The following is a 15,327-nucleotide window of genomic DNA, read 5'->3' as shown; positions in this document are numbered from 1 at the left end:
AGTCTCGAATTGACCACGTGCGACTAATGTAGTTAATATCGGTCATACTCGTTGATAATATCAGAATTCATCGGTTATCGCATTTTACCAAGACGATACGCAAAATATCGGCGATACACGAAAATCTCGATTAAATCTGTTGTATCACTCGTATTGTACCGATATAGTTAGCAGTATCAGACGATAATATCGATAAGGATACAAATGTTTATTAGTGTTTTTTTTATGAGCACCTCTGCCTATAAATCCTATGTTTGGGGATATGAGGTTATCAAGTGAAACTAGTTTAATCGATGTTTTTACATTATAAACGCCTTCCATTAAATTTTCAAGTAACATAATGCACTTCTACCTATAAATTATAAACCAAAAAGATAATTGTTTATCACTGATAAAATCTGATATAATATTTTATCTAGGTGTATCATGAAAATTTTTGTCATGACGACAATATTGAGAAGAATAGGTTTTCTCACTTGATTACTTGAATGATTTACAAAAGGATTACAACCTTAACTTTATACACGACACATCCAGCTATAAACAGAAATAGGATCACTGCAATACAACCTAATAAATACATAATATAAACACAAAGGAAATAAGATATACGCCATATCTTTTAACACACCCCCTCAACCTCAAGATGGTACAAAACACATCTTGAGGTTGCTGGCCAAAAACTTGAGTCTAGGAGAGGACAATGACTTGGTGAAAAGATCTGCAAGTTGAAATTGTGAGCTTACATACGGTAGTGTAATGGTTTTCTTCTTGAAGTAACGTTGCACGAAATGACAATCAATCTCAATGTGCTTTGTACGTTCATGGAACACATCATTGTGAGCAATATCAATAGCAGCTTTATTATCACAGTATAAAGGAGTAGACTCTGTCAGATGAATGCCCATATCACCAAGTAACCACCGCAACCAAACTATTTCAGAAGTAGTGTGTGTCATAGCCCTATATTCAGCCTCAACACTAGATCGAGAGACAACTGACTGTTTCTTACTGCGCCAAGAAATTAGAGAGTTGCCAAGGAACATACAATAACCAGATGTGGATCTTCTGTCTGTTATATCTCCTGCCCAATCTGATTCTGTATAAGCGTGAAGACGAAGTTCTGACTTGGAAGAAAATTGCAACCCTTGATATAATGTACCTTTGATGTATCTTAGGATTCTGAGAACTGCAACAAAGTGTGTAGTACGAGGTGCCTACATGAATTGACTTACAATGTGAACTGCAAAGCTAATATCAGGCCTTGTGATGGTTAGATAATTGAGACTACCCACTAGTTGCCTATACAAAGTTGGATCCGAAAGAGCTTTTCCATCAATAGGATTGAGCTTAACATTCAGTTATAAAGGTGTTTTTGAAACCTTTCTATCAGTTAGTCCAGCTCTATTAAGAATCTCAGAAGCATACTTAACTTGAGATATAAAGTAACCTTCAGATGATCTATCAACTTCTATGCCAAGGAAATATCTTAAGTGACCAAGATCTTTCATTTGGAAGCACAAATTCAGATGAGTTTTCAAAGAGTTTATACCTTCTGAGTCACTGCCTGTAATGACCATATCATCAACGTATAGAAGAAGAAGTACTAAAACCTTTTTCAGATTTTTTTTCTGGTGAACATTGTTGAGTCATATGGACTTTGGCTGAAGCCAAATTGAAGAATAGCAGTAGAAAATTTCTGAAACCAGGCACAAGGTGCCTGTTTGAGACCATAAAGAGCTTTATGAAGCTTACATACTTGATTCGGAAGATGAAATAAGCCTGGTGGTGGTCGCATATATACTTCCTCTTGTAGTTCTCCCTGCAAAAATGCTTTTTTAACATCCATCTGGTAAAGGTCCCAGTTACGTACTGCATCCACAACAAGAAGTGTACGTATTGTTGTCATACAAGCAACATGAGCGAAAGTCTCTTCATAATCAATGCCATATTGTTGTGTATTTCCTTGAGCAACCACACGTGATTTACAGCGTTCTAAGGTGACTGATGAGTGCTAAAAAGTGCATATTTCTATATATTTTTCTTGGTATTTAACTCATCCTTTGTGCATTAATTCTACATTTTATCCCATATTCTGTATTTTCATTGTTTTCAAGAATAAATATTTTTATTAATTAATTTTGCATTTTTAGGTAATAAATAAAGTTAGATGAATTGCGGAGCGGAAAAGAGAAGGAAAGTAGTGAAAAGCCGGGAGGAATTACGCAAGGAAGCCGCGAAGAATGTTGTGCACAAGACCAAAAGGTTAGAACTGGGCTTGAAGAGGAAGAATTGTTCTTAAAGAAGATATGGGCTTGGCATATCCAAGGCCCAAAACCCTCACCCAGATCCATTTCCTATATCTATACCCGTTTCCCTTTCTAGCCGTCAGATTGGACACATCTAAATCTAATGGTCGCAACATCGCCAGTACATCAAAGTCTGAAGCTCCTGTCTAACACTACAGCACCTAACTCCATCTTGCGCCGTTAATTTCGTTGTATTATACAATCCAACGGTCGCTACAAGCTCTTCACGTATAGCCGTTAGATCGATCTATCAATTCCACATCCAACGGCTGAGCTTCGCAAATCATCAAACTTGTTGTACCCGATCAACACCCAAACACCAAATTCCCTATACCCGAACCAAACACACCTTACCCAAATTTTCCATCGACTTCTTATTCTCTTTCCCCTCACCTCCGTCTGCAACTCCATCACCACCACGCCCTGCCACTGCCACAACCACCTTCTCCACCTGCCATAGCCACCATCACCAGTCTACAACAACCCATCTCCTTTCCCATCATTTTCCTACCACTCTACCCACCTAATTCATCGATTTCCCCTCTTTTCTCTCCGAAACCCTAGATGAGAAAATCAATGAATTAGGTCGAGTTAGAAACGCAATTGGAAGGCATGGAGAGGAGCAGGAGAGTCATAAGAAGAATGGGTCGACGTACAGAAGCCATTATCAAAGATTAGGTAAACTGAATTTCAATTTTCAGAAACCCTAATTTACTGTTTTGGGGGTTTTGCTTGTAAAGTGTAATTGAGTATAAATAGATGCTTTGGGATGTTGTAATAGGTATGCCTGGATTAGCCAGTGTGTCCAGAACTGTGAGTTCTGTAAAAAATTCCATTTTATGCTCTGTTTTTATCCTTTGTTCTTCACTGTTTTGCTATCCATGTTTTTCCATGTTCTGTATATTGTTCAGTTTCTCCATTTGATGTAATGTGCTGTTGCTATCCATGTTATGTTTCATGTCTCCTGTTATGTTATGTTTCTGTAATATTTGTATCATGTTCTGTACTGTTTCTGTTATGTATGTTCTGAATCCCAAATGCTAGGACTAGATGAAATTATGAACCAGCTGAGATAGTCTTCATCATGTGCAGCTCATGTTCAGTGTTGCTAAGCCCTTAGACTAGTTGTGCTTTAATCAGACAATTAGCACTTTGGTAATTATCTTAGCTGTGAGTAGAATATCCCTTAGGTTAATGGTGGATTCAACATCCTAGTGTTCTTTCATCACTCTTGTTTACTGTCTCCCTTCATTGCTGTTTTCTCAATAGTTCACTGTTAGTTTACTGTTATGTTTAGTGTTTAATGTTTAGTTCCTCAAATGTTAAGTTTGTTCACTGTTAGTGGTGGAAGTTTAGGTTAGAATTCATGTAAATTGAGCTGATTGAGAAATGGAGGAATTTAGTGTCCACTGTTGCTTGTGATTGATTGTGCTGTTAAAAGACAGTCAATGCTAGGAGTAAAACAGTTGGACAAGCTTCTTCTCCTTCCATTCCATTTATGTATGCCCTGGAACATAGGCAGGCTAGAACCTCCACCTAGCTCCATTAGGGACAAGGATTTAACCAAAAAACAGCCACTGCCTAGCATCTTTCCTGTTCTTCTTTGTTATCTATCTGTTTTTGTGGCTTCTTATCACTGTTTTTATAGCTGTTTTTATAACTGTTTTGTGCCCTGTTCTTCCTTTGCCTTTGGCCCTTGGCCATTGCCTTTGATTTATCACTGCTATGCCATTGTAAATTTGCATCCTTTTGCCCTGTGTTGCTTCCATGTATATACCATTGTCACTTTTTCTTTGTACATGTCATTGTAAATTCCATCCTTGGCCCTGTGTGACTTAGTGCCCTGTCTGCCTAGAGCCTGCTTTACCTTGTCTGCTGCTGCTCCAAACAGTTATCTTAGAACCAAAGGCTAAAAGCCCAGGTTCAAAGTCCAGTCACTAAAGGCCTAAGGCCCAGCCACAGTTCAGGTTAAGGCCTAAGGCCCAGTTCAGTTCAGTTCATTTCAAAGACTACTGAAGCCCAGATTCATTACAAAGCCCAGTTCAGTCTTGGGTTAATCTAGAAGCCCATTAACACTCAAAGCCCAGTGCACTTCAAAGGCCAAGCCTAGTGCACTTCAAGGCCAACTGATCCCAAGCTCAGTTCACTTCATTGTCAAACAAGCCTATAATCCAAAGGTACCCTAAGCCCAAAGCCCAAAAGGATTCATAGTTAACCAACAACAATTTAGGAGCCCAAAATAGCTAGAAAACTCCAAAACACTCCCAGTCTCTGTGGATCGACCCGTACTTGCACGAGCTACAACTGACGACCGTGCACTTGCGGTATTACTGTAGGCCCGTTTTTATTGCGCTTAATTTTCACACATCTCCGGGCCCACCAGTGACATCTGATTTAGTCTTGACTTTGTCAACCCAATGAATTCCCACAACCTGTTTTTCATGTGGTAAATCCACCATGTCCAATGTGCCAGCTAGTTTATGTGCAGTCAATTCTTCTCCCATTGAGTCTTGTCATTCTGGTATCAATGAAGCTTCCCTGTAACTCTTATGTTCGTATAAAGACAAAATAGTTGTTAAAGAACAATGATAGTCAGAAAACTTAGTTGGTGGTCATCGAACACGAGGTGGCAGTGAAACAACTTCAGGTACAGGATCCCCAGTTGAAGATGCAGTGTCAGGATGTTCCATAGAGTGATCAGTAGCAACTTCATCTTCGGTTACTTCAGTAGTTTCAGCGGAAACAGGAACGAGAATGTTTGGACTAGGATTAGATGATGGCAAGGAATTTTCGACTAAGATATCTTCAAAAGGATCTAGATATGTGAAGCTTTCTAAGGTGGATTATTTTCTACTAGGAAGAGACCAAAATGGAATTTTATCCCAAAAGGTGACATGTCGAGAGATACGTAATCTTCTAGTTTATGGATCATAACATCTGTAACCTTTATGTTCTATACCATAACCTAGAAAAACACACATAGTATTCTTCTTACCAAGTTTGTTTCGTTCACGTTCTAAGAGAAGAACAAAACAAGTTGAGCTGAAAACATGAAGTTCAGAGTAGGTTGGTTTCTTATTGAACAAACACTCATATGGTGATATACCTCCTATAACCATAGTTGGGACACGATTGATGGTGTAAACGGAAGTGAGGACAGATTCTCCCCAAAAATTTGAGGGAACTGAATAAGACAGGAGTTGTGTTCTAGCTGTATCAATAATGTGTCGGTGTTTTCGTTCAACTACACCGTTTTGTTCAGGAGTTTCTGCACAGGATAGTTGAAGAAGGGTTCCTTCTGACTTTAAGAAATCCTTGAAAGGATTGAATATGTACTCACCACCTTGATCTGCACGAAAAGTTTTGATGGTTTTACCAAATTGGGTTTTAATCGTTCTAGAGAAATCTGTATAGATTCTTAGGAAATCTGATCTGGTGCTGAAAAGATAGATCCATATATAACGTGTATGATCATCAATAAATATCACATAGTATAAAGCACCCCCTTTAGTTGTAAAAGGAGATTTACCCCAGACATCAGAGTATATAAGATCAAAAGGTGCATTAGAAAAGGTAATACTTTTATTAAAAGAGAGTGCAGGATGTTTGCCCATCTTACAGGCAATGCAATGAGGTTCTTTATCAATAGGAATATTTCCTAATAACCCTTTATTAATCATATAAGAAAGACGAGAGAAAGAGACATGTACTAACTTAGAGTGCCAAGATAAGAAGGATGATACTGTGGAGGGTAAGGTAGATGCGGAAGAAGCAACAAGTTTGTTTTTGGATTGCTGAGGAATAACTAGAGACTCCAAAAGGTATAGACGACCAACTCTACGGCCTATCCACCAACAAGCTTCTTTGTCTTGGGATCCTGTATAAAACAACCAGAAGAAGTGAAATGGATGTTAAAGCCTTGATTACACAATTGACCAATAGATATAAGATTCATTTTAATCTGAGGAACAAGAAGAACATCCTGTGTATGTATATTGTCCGAGAGTTTAATCTGTCCGATATGGCTAGCAGTTATTTTTGTTCCATCTGCAGTATGAATCTTAGGTGTAACAATAGGATACTTTTTCTCAAACAATGTTGAGTTGAAAGTCATGTGATTCGAAGCACCTGAGTCAAGAAACCATTCAGTTGAATATGTACATGTTGGAACTGAAAAGGTTGAAGCTACTGTGGGATTATTACCAATAGACAAGGCTTGTTTGAGCATTTCCTGGATTTCATCTAGGTTGGGTGGTGTGGACTGTGCAACTACATCTTGTGACTTTTCTAACCCATATGAGAAATTAGCAGGAGTTACAGAAAGATATGCATGATCAGTGCCATTAATTCTTCTTCTTTCTCACATATTTCTGGATGATGGTGATATGCAATTTCCAACTACATGTCCAAATGCCTTGCAATAGTTGCACTAAGGTGTGCCTGGAGGTGCAGTTTGAGATGTCAATCCTTGAGAAGTGCTTGAGGATGATGTACTTGACGGAGAAGTGCAACTCTTTGCAAGATGCCCAAAGTTCTTGCAATTATGACATTGAACTTGTGATAAATCACGAGAACTTCTTTGACTGTTGAGATGAGGATTGTAACTTGATCGTACTGGTACTGCAAGAACAACTGGAATATCTAGTTTGACCTTCTTACGAGTCTCTTCAGTAATAAGTTCAGAAAGTGCAGTTTCTACAGTTGGAAGAGGAGATCAATGAAGGATTGATTCTCTGACAGTTTCAAACTCATCTCTTAAAGCCATCAACAGTTGAACTAATCTAGACTCTTCTCTATACTTTTGCCATATTTCTGTCTCAGTAGTCCACTTAGGTTCCATAAGTTCTAGCTGATTCCAGATGATAAACATCTCAGAATGAAAATCAGAAATGGTTTGGTCACTCTGTTGTTTCAAAGAACGAATATCTTGTTCAAGTTTGTATCTTGAGCAAAGTTGATTTGAGTATACCTTTTAGCGATGAAATCCCATGCATCTTTGACTACTTCAAAACTGATAAGCTGCATACTTATGGATGTGATAACTATATTCCCTATCCACGTAATAATCTTGTGATTGTTGACTTCCCAGATTTCATTGAGATCTTGTGATGACGATTCTTTTGATTCCTTATCTTTGATGCTGGTGTTGTTTGCGGTAGGAGCCTTTTCTATGCCATCAACATACTTCCACATACCTTTTCCCTTTAGAAAACTTCTCATGAGATATGACCAGTGATTGTAGTTGGTTCCATCAAACTTGACTGTAATAGGTGAAAAATCTTCTCGAGCCATGATTAACTAATGTGACTGAATAGATAACAGGATTTATGATATTTTAGGATTTTAAGAGGAACAAGATGTTTTCAAAACTGTTTTGCAGCGGATGTGGTTTAGATGTTGTCTGGCTCTGATGCCATGACAAAGTTTATCATGACAACAGCATCGAGAAGAATAGGTTTTCTCACTTGATTACTTGAATGATTTACAAAAGGATTACAACCTTAACTTTATACACGACACATCCAACTATAAACAGAAATAGGATCACTGCAAATACAACCTAATAAATACAGAATATAAACACAAAGGAAATAAGATATACACGAATATATTCCATATACGCCATATCTTTTAACATATCGTACCTTGTCGATAAGATACCCATACACGAAATTAGCTAATTTACGCGCGATTCACACTAGGTAAAACAAAAACTATGTGAAAGCATACAGTAGAGGAGCAAAACGAATAATTAGAAAAACAATAAAGGGCAATGTGAACCGATCCTTTTTAAAAAAAATAAATGAAATTAAACCTAGTTCCGAGCTCGACGTGGGTTTATAATTTTTACCAACGAGCAACTGGCTCCGTGGTTGATGCCATCCATATAAGAGCTAGAGGTTAGAGGATCAACCCCGAACGCTGTATGTCAAAAAAAAGAAGAAAAAAAACTAGCTCATAGTCCGATTATATGTCAAAACAAAAAATAAAACTAGCTCCGTGTCCGATGAGCTACATCTGCCATCTGGGTTTACATGTCGAAACAAAAAATAAAACTAGCTTCTAGTCCGATGAGCTACATCTGGTATTTGGACTGTGTCATGGAAGATCAAGAGTACCGTGTCGAGGGATTGAGCCTCTTGTTTTGATCGCACTGAATCTACCTCTTGAGTTTTGTTAAAGAATCACGCGGTTTTAGTTGTGCAAGATTCTAGAATATCCCTCCTGCAAAAACCAAGTGTGCTCCCAACTAGGTTTACAAAATAAAAGCTGAGTCCTCATTGGCTGCTCTGGCACATTAGCCAATGCCTGTTTGGGCAACTAAAACCCCCACATGTGCCCGTATTCAAGATCCTATATTCCCGGAGCAGTTCGTTTTTTCGAAAATCCAGGGTTTCATGATAAGACCGCCAAATCTAAAAGATGGTCCTTTGCTTCACTACACTTGGAAAGCATCCACTTGTCGTCTCGTACTTGAAGATTTCCAATCCGACACCTTTCTCTTGTAATAATCGTGGCTGTACTCTATGCTCATGAGTGAGTCTCTGCTATGGTCCCCCAACGAGGATAAAAAAGTTACAAAACCCTTTTTTTTTTCTTTTTTCTTTTTAACGGAATTCCAAAGTTACAATGAATTTTAAGATTGAAATAAGAGAATACAAAATAACACGCTCATACGATTAGAGTATAATGTCTAGAAACCTGATAAAAGAAAGAGAAGGATTACCGGAGTAAGACAAATACAAGTATGAATAAGTATTAGACAGAGTATATGTCTGTCAAGTCAACTACTTATTTGTGTAGTGTAAGTGTGTGAGGAGTTCGTGTGTCTGTAATTACATTACATTGGTTTTGTATTAATACCAATGATTGTCTTGTTGTAAGAATTATCTTTTCTATCAATAATATCTTAAAGCTTTCTCATGGTATCAGTGGGTCTGATCCTGAGGTTCTAAAATTTTTACCTGCAAACAATCTTTTCAAACAATCTTTTAACGCAGAAACATTGCAAACAATCTTTTCAAACAATCTTTTAACGCAGAAATATTGAATCTCCCATACAAATTTTTCTCCAATATCTTTTTCCAGATTCAGATTTACAATTTCCTATCAAGAACACAATTAGGGTTCTTGGTTTCTGTTACATAATTCTTCATCAAAATTCTTCATGTCCGTGATTGTTTACACGTGAAAACGAAATATGGCGTCTACTTCCGCTGCTGTTGAGAGTAATTTTACAATTCCATTTACAAACATCGGTAATTTCGTCTCCTCAAAGTTAGATTCTACAAATTTTCTTTTATGGCATGACCAGTTTGAGTCGATTTTATACTCTGCATCTCTATTTGGGTATGTTAATGGTGAAATTGTTCAACCGGAGAAGGAAATTTTATTGAATGGTGTTCTTTCTTTGAATCCTAAGTGGGTGTATTGGAAGAAAGCGGATTCTTTTGTAATGAGTTGTTTAAAAACAACTTTGACATCTTTTGTGGTTGGAGATGTGTTAGGTTTATCAACTGCTAGAGAGATTTGGTCTTATCTTAAAGTGAATTTCAAGAGTCAATTTATGGCAAGGAAAAATTTGCTGAGAAATCAGTTGCATAACTGTAAGAAAGGTAATAGTTCGATTCTTGTATATCTTCAGAGTGTTAAATCAATAGTTGATTCCTTGGCTGCCATTGGGGAAAAGGTTTGTGAATCAGATTTAGTGAGGTATGTACTCAATGGTTTAGGAAGGGAGTTTGATAATTTTGTAATCTTAGCACAGAATAGAGAAATTCCATTTACTTTTGCTGAGATCAAGCCAAGGTTACTAAGTCATGAGCAATGGCTCATTGATCATAACCAAGATACTACTGCTATGTTTGATGCAAAAAATCCTTCTGCCCTTTATTCAATAAATGGGAACAATTTAATGGTCATGGAAGAGGTAAGAATAGAAGTTCAGGGAATGGGAGCAATGGGTATTCTCATAATAATAATAATAACAAGAATACTCAGTCTTGGAAAGCTAGTGGTTCTTCTGAAGCTTCTTGTAGTAATCGGAGAAGGGATTATTCACAGGTAGAATGTCAAATATGTTGAAAGAATGGGAATTATGCTAGCAGGTGTCACTTCAGGTATTATCCACCTCCATCTTCTACACAGAACAGTCAACAACAAGCTTTTTCTTCCATAGGAGATGAAATATCTGTTCAAGGATATTCTGCTTCTTCTACTTCTGAGACACCTCAACGGCTTGCTGATTCTGGAGCTACTGCTCATATGACTAGCAGTGATAATCTTCTTCAACATACTTCTACTTACAATGGCAAAGATACAATCCAAGTTGGTAATGGTAAGTCACTTATCATCTCTTCTATTGGTTCATCTACTATTCACACTCCTAAAACTAGTTTTAGGTTGCAGAATGTTTTATTAGTCCCAGATATGAAGCAGAATTTAGTTTCTATTGCCAAATTTACAAGAGATAACCATTGCTATTTTTAGCTTCTCCTTTATGGTTATGAAATTAGAGATTTAAGTTCCCATGCTTTGCTTGCTCATGGAAATGTGGTTAATAATTTGTATCCCCTGTCTCATTCTTGTTTTTCTTCTACTCCTGTTGCATCTTTTACTGCATCTGTTTCTGCTCCTTTTCATGTCTGACATTATAGACTAGGGCATCCCTCTAGTCTTATTCTTCAAAAATTACAAACATCCAAACAAATTGTTTTATCTACTTCTCTTCCAACTTCTTTATGTCATCCATGTCAGCTTGCTAAAAACAAGAGATTGCCTTTTCAATTATCTCCTTCCCATGAAACAAAACCATTATCACTAATTCATTGTGATGTTTGGGGCCCCAAAATTACTTCTTTGAAAGGCTATAGGTATTATATTGTCTTTATTGATGACTATAGCAGATTTAATTGGATTTATCTAATGGAGCTAAAATCAGATGCCACTCAGTGTTTTATTCATTTTAAACAACATGTGGAAAATCAGTTTTCTGCTAAAATAATTTCTTTTCAAGTGGATGGTGCTGCTGAACTTACTCAAGGTCCTTTTAAAGTTGTTCTTGACAAAAGTGGTATTCTTCTTAGAGTTTATTGTCCTAAAACCCAGAGCAAAATGGTCTTGCTGAAAGAAAGCATAGACACATTACTGAAATGGGTAATTCTTTGTTGTTTAATGCGTTTTGACCAAAAGATTTTTGGTATGATGCTTTTCTGACTGCATCTTACTTAATTAACAGAACACCAACAAAGCTTTTGAACTTTAAAACTCCTTTTGAGCTAATTTTTGGAACTACTCCAGATTATTCTTTTCTCAGGGTTTTTGGCACTATGTGTTATCCAAATTTGGCACATACTAGGCCTGATAAGCTATCTCCTAAAACTGTGAAATGTGTTTTTCTAGGTTATAGTCCTTTTCATAAAGGGTATAAATGCTATAATCCTCTTACTAAAAAGTTTTACATTTCTAGAAATGTGGTGTTTGATGAAACACAGTTTTATTTTTCAGCATCTTTAGTAAAAAATAATGATTCCTCTATATCTGTTGCTTCCTTACCTATTGATACCTCTTCTACTAGTACTTCTTCTTCTACTAATATGGTTACTAGGTCGCAGAGGAGTATTTCCAAACCAAAATTTTTTCCAGATCATGTTTCCCATTTTTCAGTCAAATATCCAATTTCTTCTGCATATACATCTTTATTAGCCACAGTTTCTGAGCCTAAAACTTTTAAGCAAGCAATGACTAATCCTGACTGGCAAGTGTCAATGAAAGATGAATATGTGGATTTGAGGGAAAGTGATACATGGGATTAGTAGAACCAGAATCACACATGAATATTTTAGGTTCCAAATGGGTGTATAAGATAAAACGAAAACCAGATGATACTATTGAAAGATTAAAGTCTAGACTAGTTGCTAAAGGATATGATCAACAAGATGATATAGACTATAATGAGACATTTAGTCCTGTGGTTAAGGCTACAACTGTGAGAGTTGTTTTGTGCATGGATTTAGCTTATGATTGGCAAATAAGACAAATGGATGTTAGTAATGCTTTTTTACATGGTTATTTAGATGAAGATGTGTACATGACACAACCACAAGGCTTTATTAATCCAGATTTTCCCTCTCACTTTGTTTGTAAACTGAAAAAGAGTTTATATGGATTGAAACAAGCTCCAAGGGCTTGGTTTCATAGATTCAGTTCTTTCTTGATCAGTTATGGTTTTCATAAAGCAGTTTCAGATAATTCAATGTTTGTTCTTTCTTCTCAACATGGCATGCTGGTTTTGTTACTTTATGTGGATGATATTCTTTTGACTGGTAGTTCTTCTGTGTTAATTGATGCTTTGATTGGTTCTCTTAAGAAAAAGTTTGCTATGAAAGAATTGGGTCAATTGGGTTATTTTTTGGGAATTGAAGAGGGTCTGATACAATTGTTTTAACAGAGAAAAGTGTACTTTAGAGTTGTTATCAAAAGAAAATATGCTTGATAGTAAACCCTGTGATACTCCAGTTACAAAAGGAGCAAGAGTTTCTGTGCATGATGGTGTTAAATTAGATGATGTCAGTGGATATAGAAATATTGTTAGTAGTTTGCAATATTTGACTATCACCAGACCTGACATCTGTTTTGCAGTTAATTATGTTTCGCAATTTATGCACTCTCCAACATATATTCATTTCCAGATAGTAAAAAGAATCTTGAGATATTTGAAGGGTACACTGGGTTTAGGTATTACATTGAAGAAAGATACTTTACAAACTTTGAAAGCCTATTCAGATTCAGACTGGGCAGGGTGTCCAGATACAAGAAGGTCCACTTTAGGGTTTGCAGTTTTCTTGGGAAATAATTTGATTTCTTGGTGTTCTAAAAAGCAACCCACTGTGTCTAAATCTTCAGCTGAGACTGAATATAAGTGTATGTCTGTTGCTTCTGCAGAATTAAAATGGCTTGTGGATTTACTGTCTGAATTGAAAGTTACATTTCATACTCCTACATTGCTTTGTTGTGACAATACAAGTGCTTTGTCCTTGGCTTCTAATCCTGTTTTTCATGCCAGGACAAAACATATAGAGATTCAGTACCATACAATAAGAGAGCTGGTGGAGCAAGGATTTCTTCAACTTCAACACATTGCTAGTGAAGACCAAATCGCTGATATTTTCACAAAAGGGTTGTGCTCTCCTACATTTTCCAGATTACTACAATCTCTGATGGATACACAATTGCAGTCTCAAATTATTGCAGATTCTTCTCAGGACAGTTTACAGTCCTCTCCATTTACTTAGCTTTTTCTTTTTGATGGTGCTCTGTTTTCAAACTGCTATTGTCCTCTATCAGTTTGAGGGGGTGTATCAGACAGAGTGTATGTCTGTCAAGTCAACGATAGTTGACTTGACTTATCTGTGTAGTGTAAGTGTGTGAGGAGTTCGTGTATCTGTAATAACATTACATTGGTTTTGTATTAATACCAATGATTGTCTTCTTGTAAGAATTATCTTTTCTATCAATAATATCTTAAATCTTTCTCAATAAGATCCGATTAAATCCGAAGAATGATGGTTTTTCTCGGAACTAAACTCCAACCATTTAGTTTGTTTTTCTTCTTTAGAAAGAAGTGCTCCCAAAGTAGGAATGATTTGCTCAAATTTTTTATAACTAGTGATAAAGCTTTCGTCATCAAAAAGACCACCGATAAAGATTTCGTCGCCAGATAAGATTCTGATGAAGAGTTTGTCGCCGGAGACAACAAAGATGGAGATTTCGTCGTTGGAGAGCATCACTATTGATCTTAAAACCCAATCCAATAACCCAGAATCGCCATTAAAGCGAAGATAAACCTCAAAAGAGTAAATAAAACCACCAAAAAGGTGTAGATAAGTAAAAAACATAAAAACTAATCTACTCTAATCTAAAAAAGCAAGGAATAGTGAAGAAATCTGCTCAGATTTAGTCCATTTTGTTGGAGAAAAAGAAGGAGTGAGAGAGAGGAGAGAGAACTTTTTTTGGTCAGTTACAAACTACCTTAAAGCATACATCTAATGCTACATTATCCACAAAACTCGATTTATTGGAAAAGCGCAGTTCTACATTGTACCTTGGTCTCGCACGCAGGTTAGATCCAGTAGTGGGGAGGGTCGCAATTTTACCACTCGGATAGGTGGTTGGCTGGATGGGTGAAGTAGGGAGGGCCGCAATTCTCCCGGAGGTTAGATCCAACAGTACCGCAGTTCTACCACTCAATTTATTTGAAACCCTCCCCTCACTCAGAAAGAACGGATAGGATATAATCCATCGCCAACCTACCATTTTCGATTTAAAATTGGCCGTTGAAGCTTCATAAAAATACCATTTAAATGTATCGAAAAAATGGACAATTTGTCTTATCCCTTTTATACTGAACGTGCAGTCGGGGATATTAAAAGTAATTATGGGATATAAATTAATATCCTCATCCAATAATTTCTGTTAATAGGTGTTTTTTTGGGGCGGAAATACTAAAATATACTTTAAAACAAATAAAATCTAAATCAAACCTAAATATTGTCCACTTTCTTTCAAATTCTCTTCTCATTCGCTGCCGGTTCCTCACATTGAAAATAATTATTTTTTTACATCGCCGGTATTGTATTAGTGATGAAGACCATGCCGGAAATGATGAGACTATGCCGGAGGTAATGAAGATCATGTCGGAATTGATGAATATCGTACCGGAAGTGATGAAGACCATGCCGAAAGTGATCTTTTTTTATATTGTATTAGTGATGAAGACCATGGCGGATGTGATGAAGACTATACCGTAAAATGGTGCCGGTGTGCTCGATAAATAACTTATAATGTCGGCGCTGTTAGTTAGGAGTACCCATTTTCTGCACATTTTGTAACATTTGTCGGCATTGATTTTGTCGGGATTTTGTATGTTGGAAGTACTCATTTTAACCAAATTCTTGTTACCTCAAAAAAATTCCTTCCACTCTCAGCCAAGTGAAGTGATTATGATTATACTAATCAT

General features: G+C 36.8%; 1 protein-coding gene across 1 annotated transcript; it reads right to left on the bottom strand.

Moving 5' to 3' along the window:
• Positions 1–641: 641 nt before the first annotated feature.
• LOC113349954 (uncharacterized mitochondrial protein AtMg00810-like) lies at positions 642–4,813 on the bottom strand. The gene is made up of 3 exons (XM_026594004.1): positions 4,690–4,813; positions 1,383–1,567; positions 642–1,217 (listed from the first exon to the last, which is right to left on the bottom strand). Exons 1-3 carry the CDS (start codon positions 4,811–4,813, stop codon positions 642–644), a joined length of 885 nt encoding a protein of 294 aa, XP_026449789.1.
• Between the last annotated feature and the right edge of the window lie 10,514 nt (positions 4,814–15,327).

This window comes from Papaver somniferum, chromosome 1, assembly GCF_003573695.1.
Source record: "Papaver somniferum cultivar HN1 chromosome 1, ASM357369v1, whole genome shotgun sequence".
NCBI lineage: Eukaryota > Viridiplantae > Streptophyta > Magnoliopsida > Ranunculales > Papaveraceae > Papaver > Papaver somniferum.
This window is presented reverse-complemented; position numbering and strand designations above follow the sequence as displayed.

Excerpts from the sequence above, each read along its gene's own strand:
- LOC113349954 (XM_026594004.1), bottom strand. The coding sequence starts at position 4,813 with ATGGGAGAAGAATTGACTGCACATAAACTAGCTGGCACATTGGACATG. Across the intron at positions 1,568-4,689 it reads GACTAAATCAGATGTCACTG|GCAGTGACTCAGAAGGTATA; the intron begins GTGGGCCCGGAG and ends TGGTCATTACAG. Across the intron at positions 1,218-1,382 it reads CTGGACTAACTGATAGAAAG|GCACCTCGTACTACACACTT; the intron begins GTTTCAAAAACA and ends CAATTCATGTAG.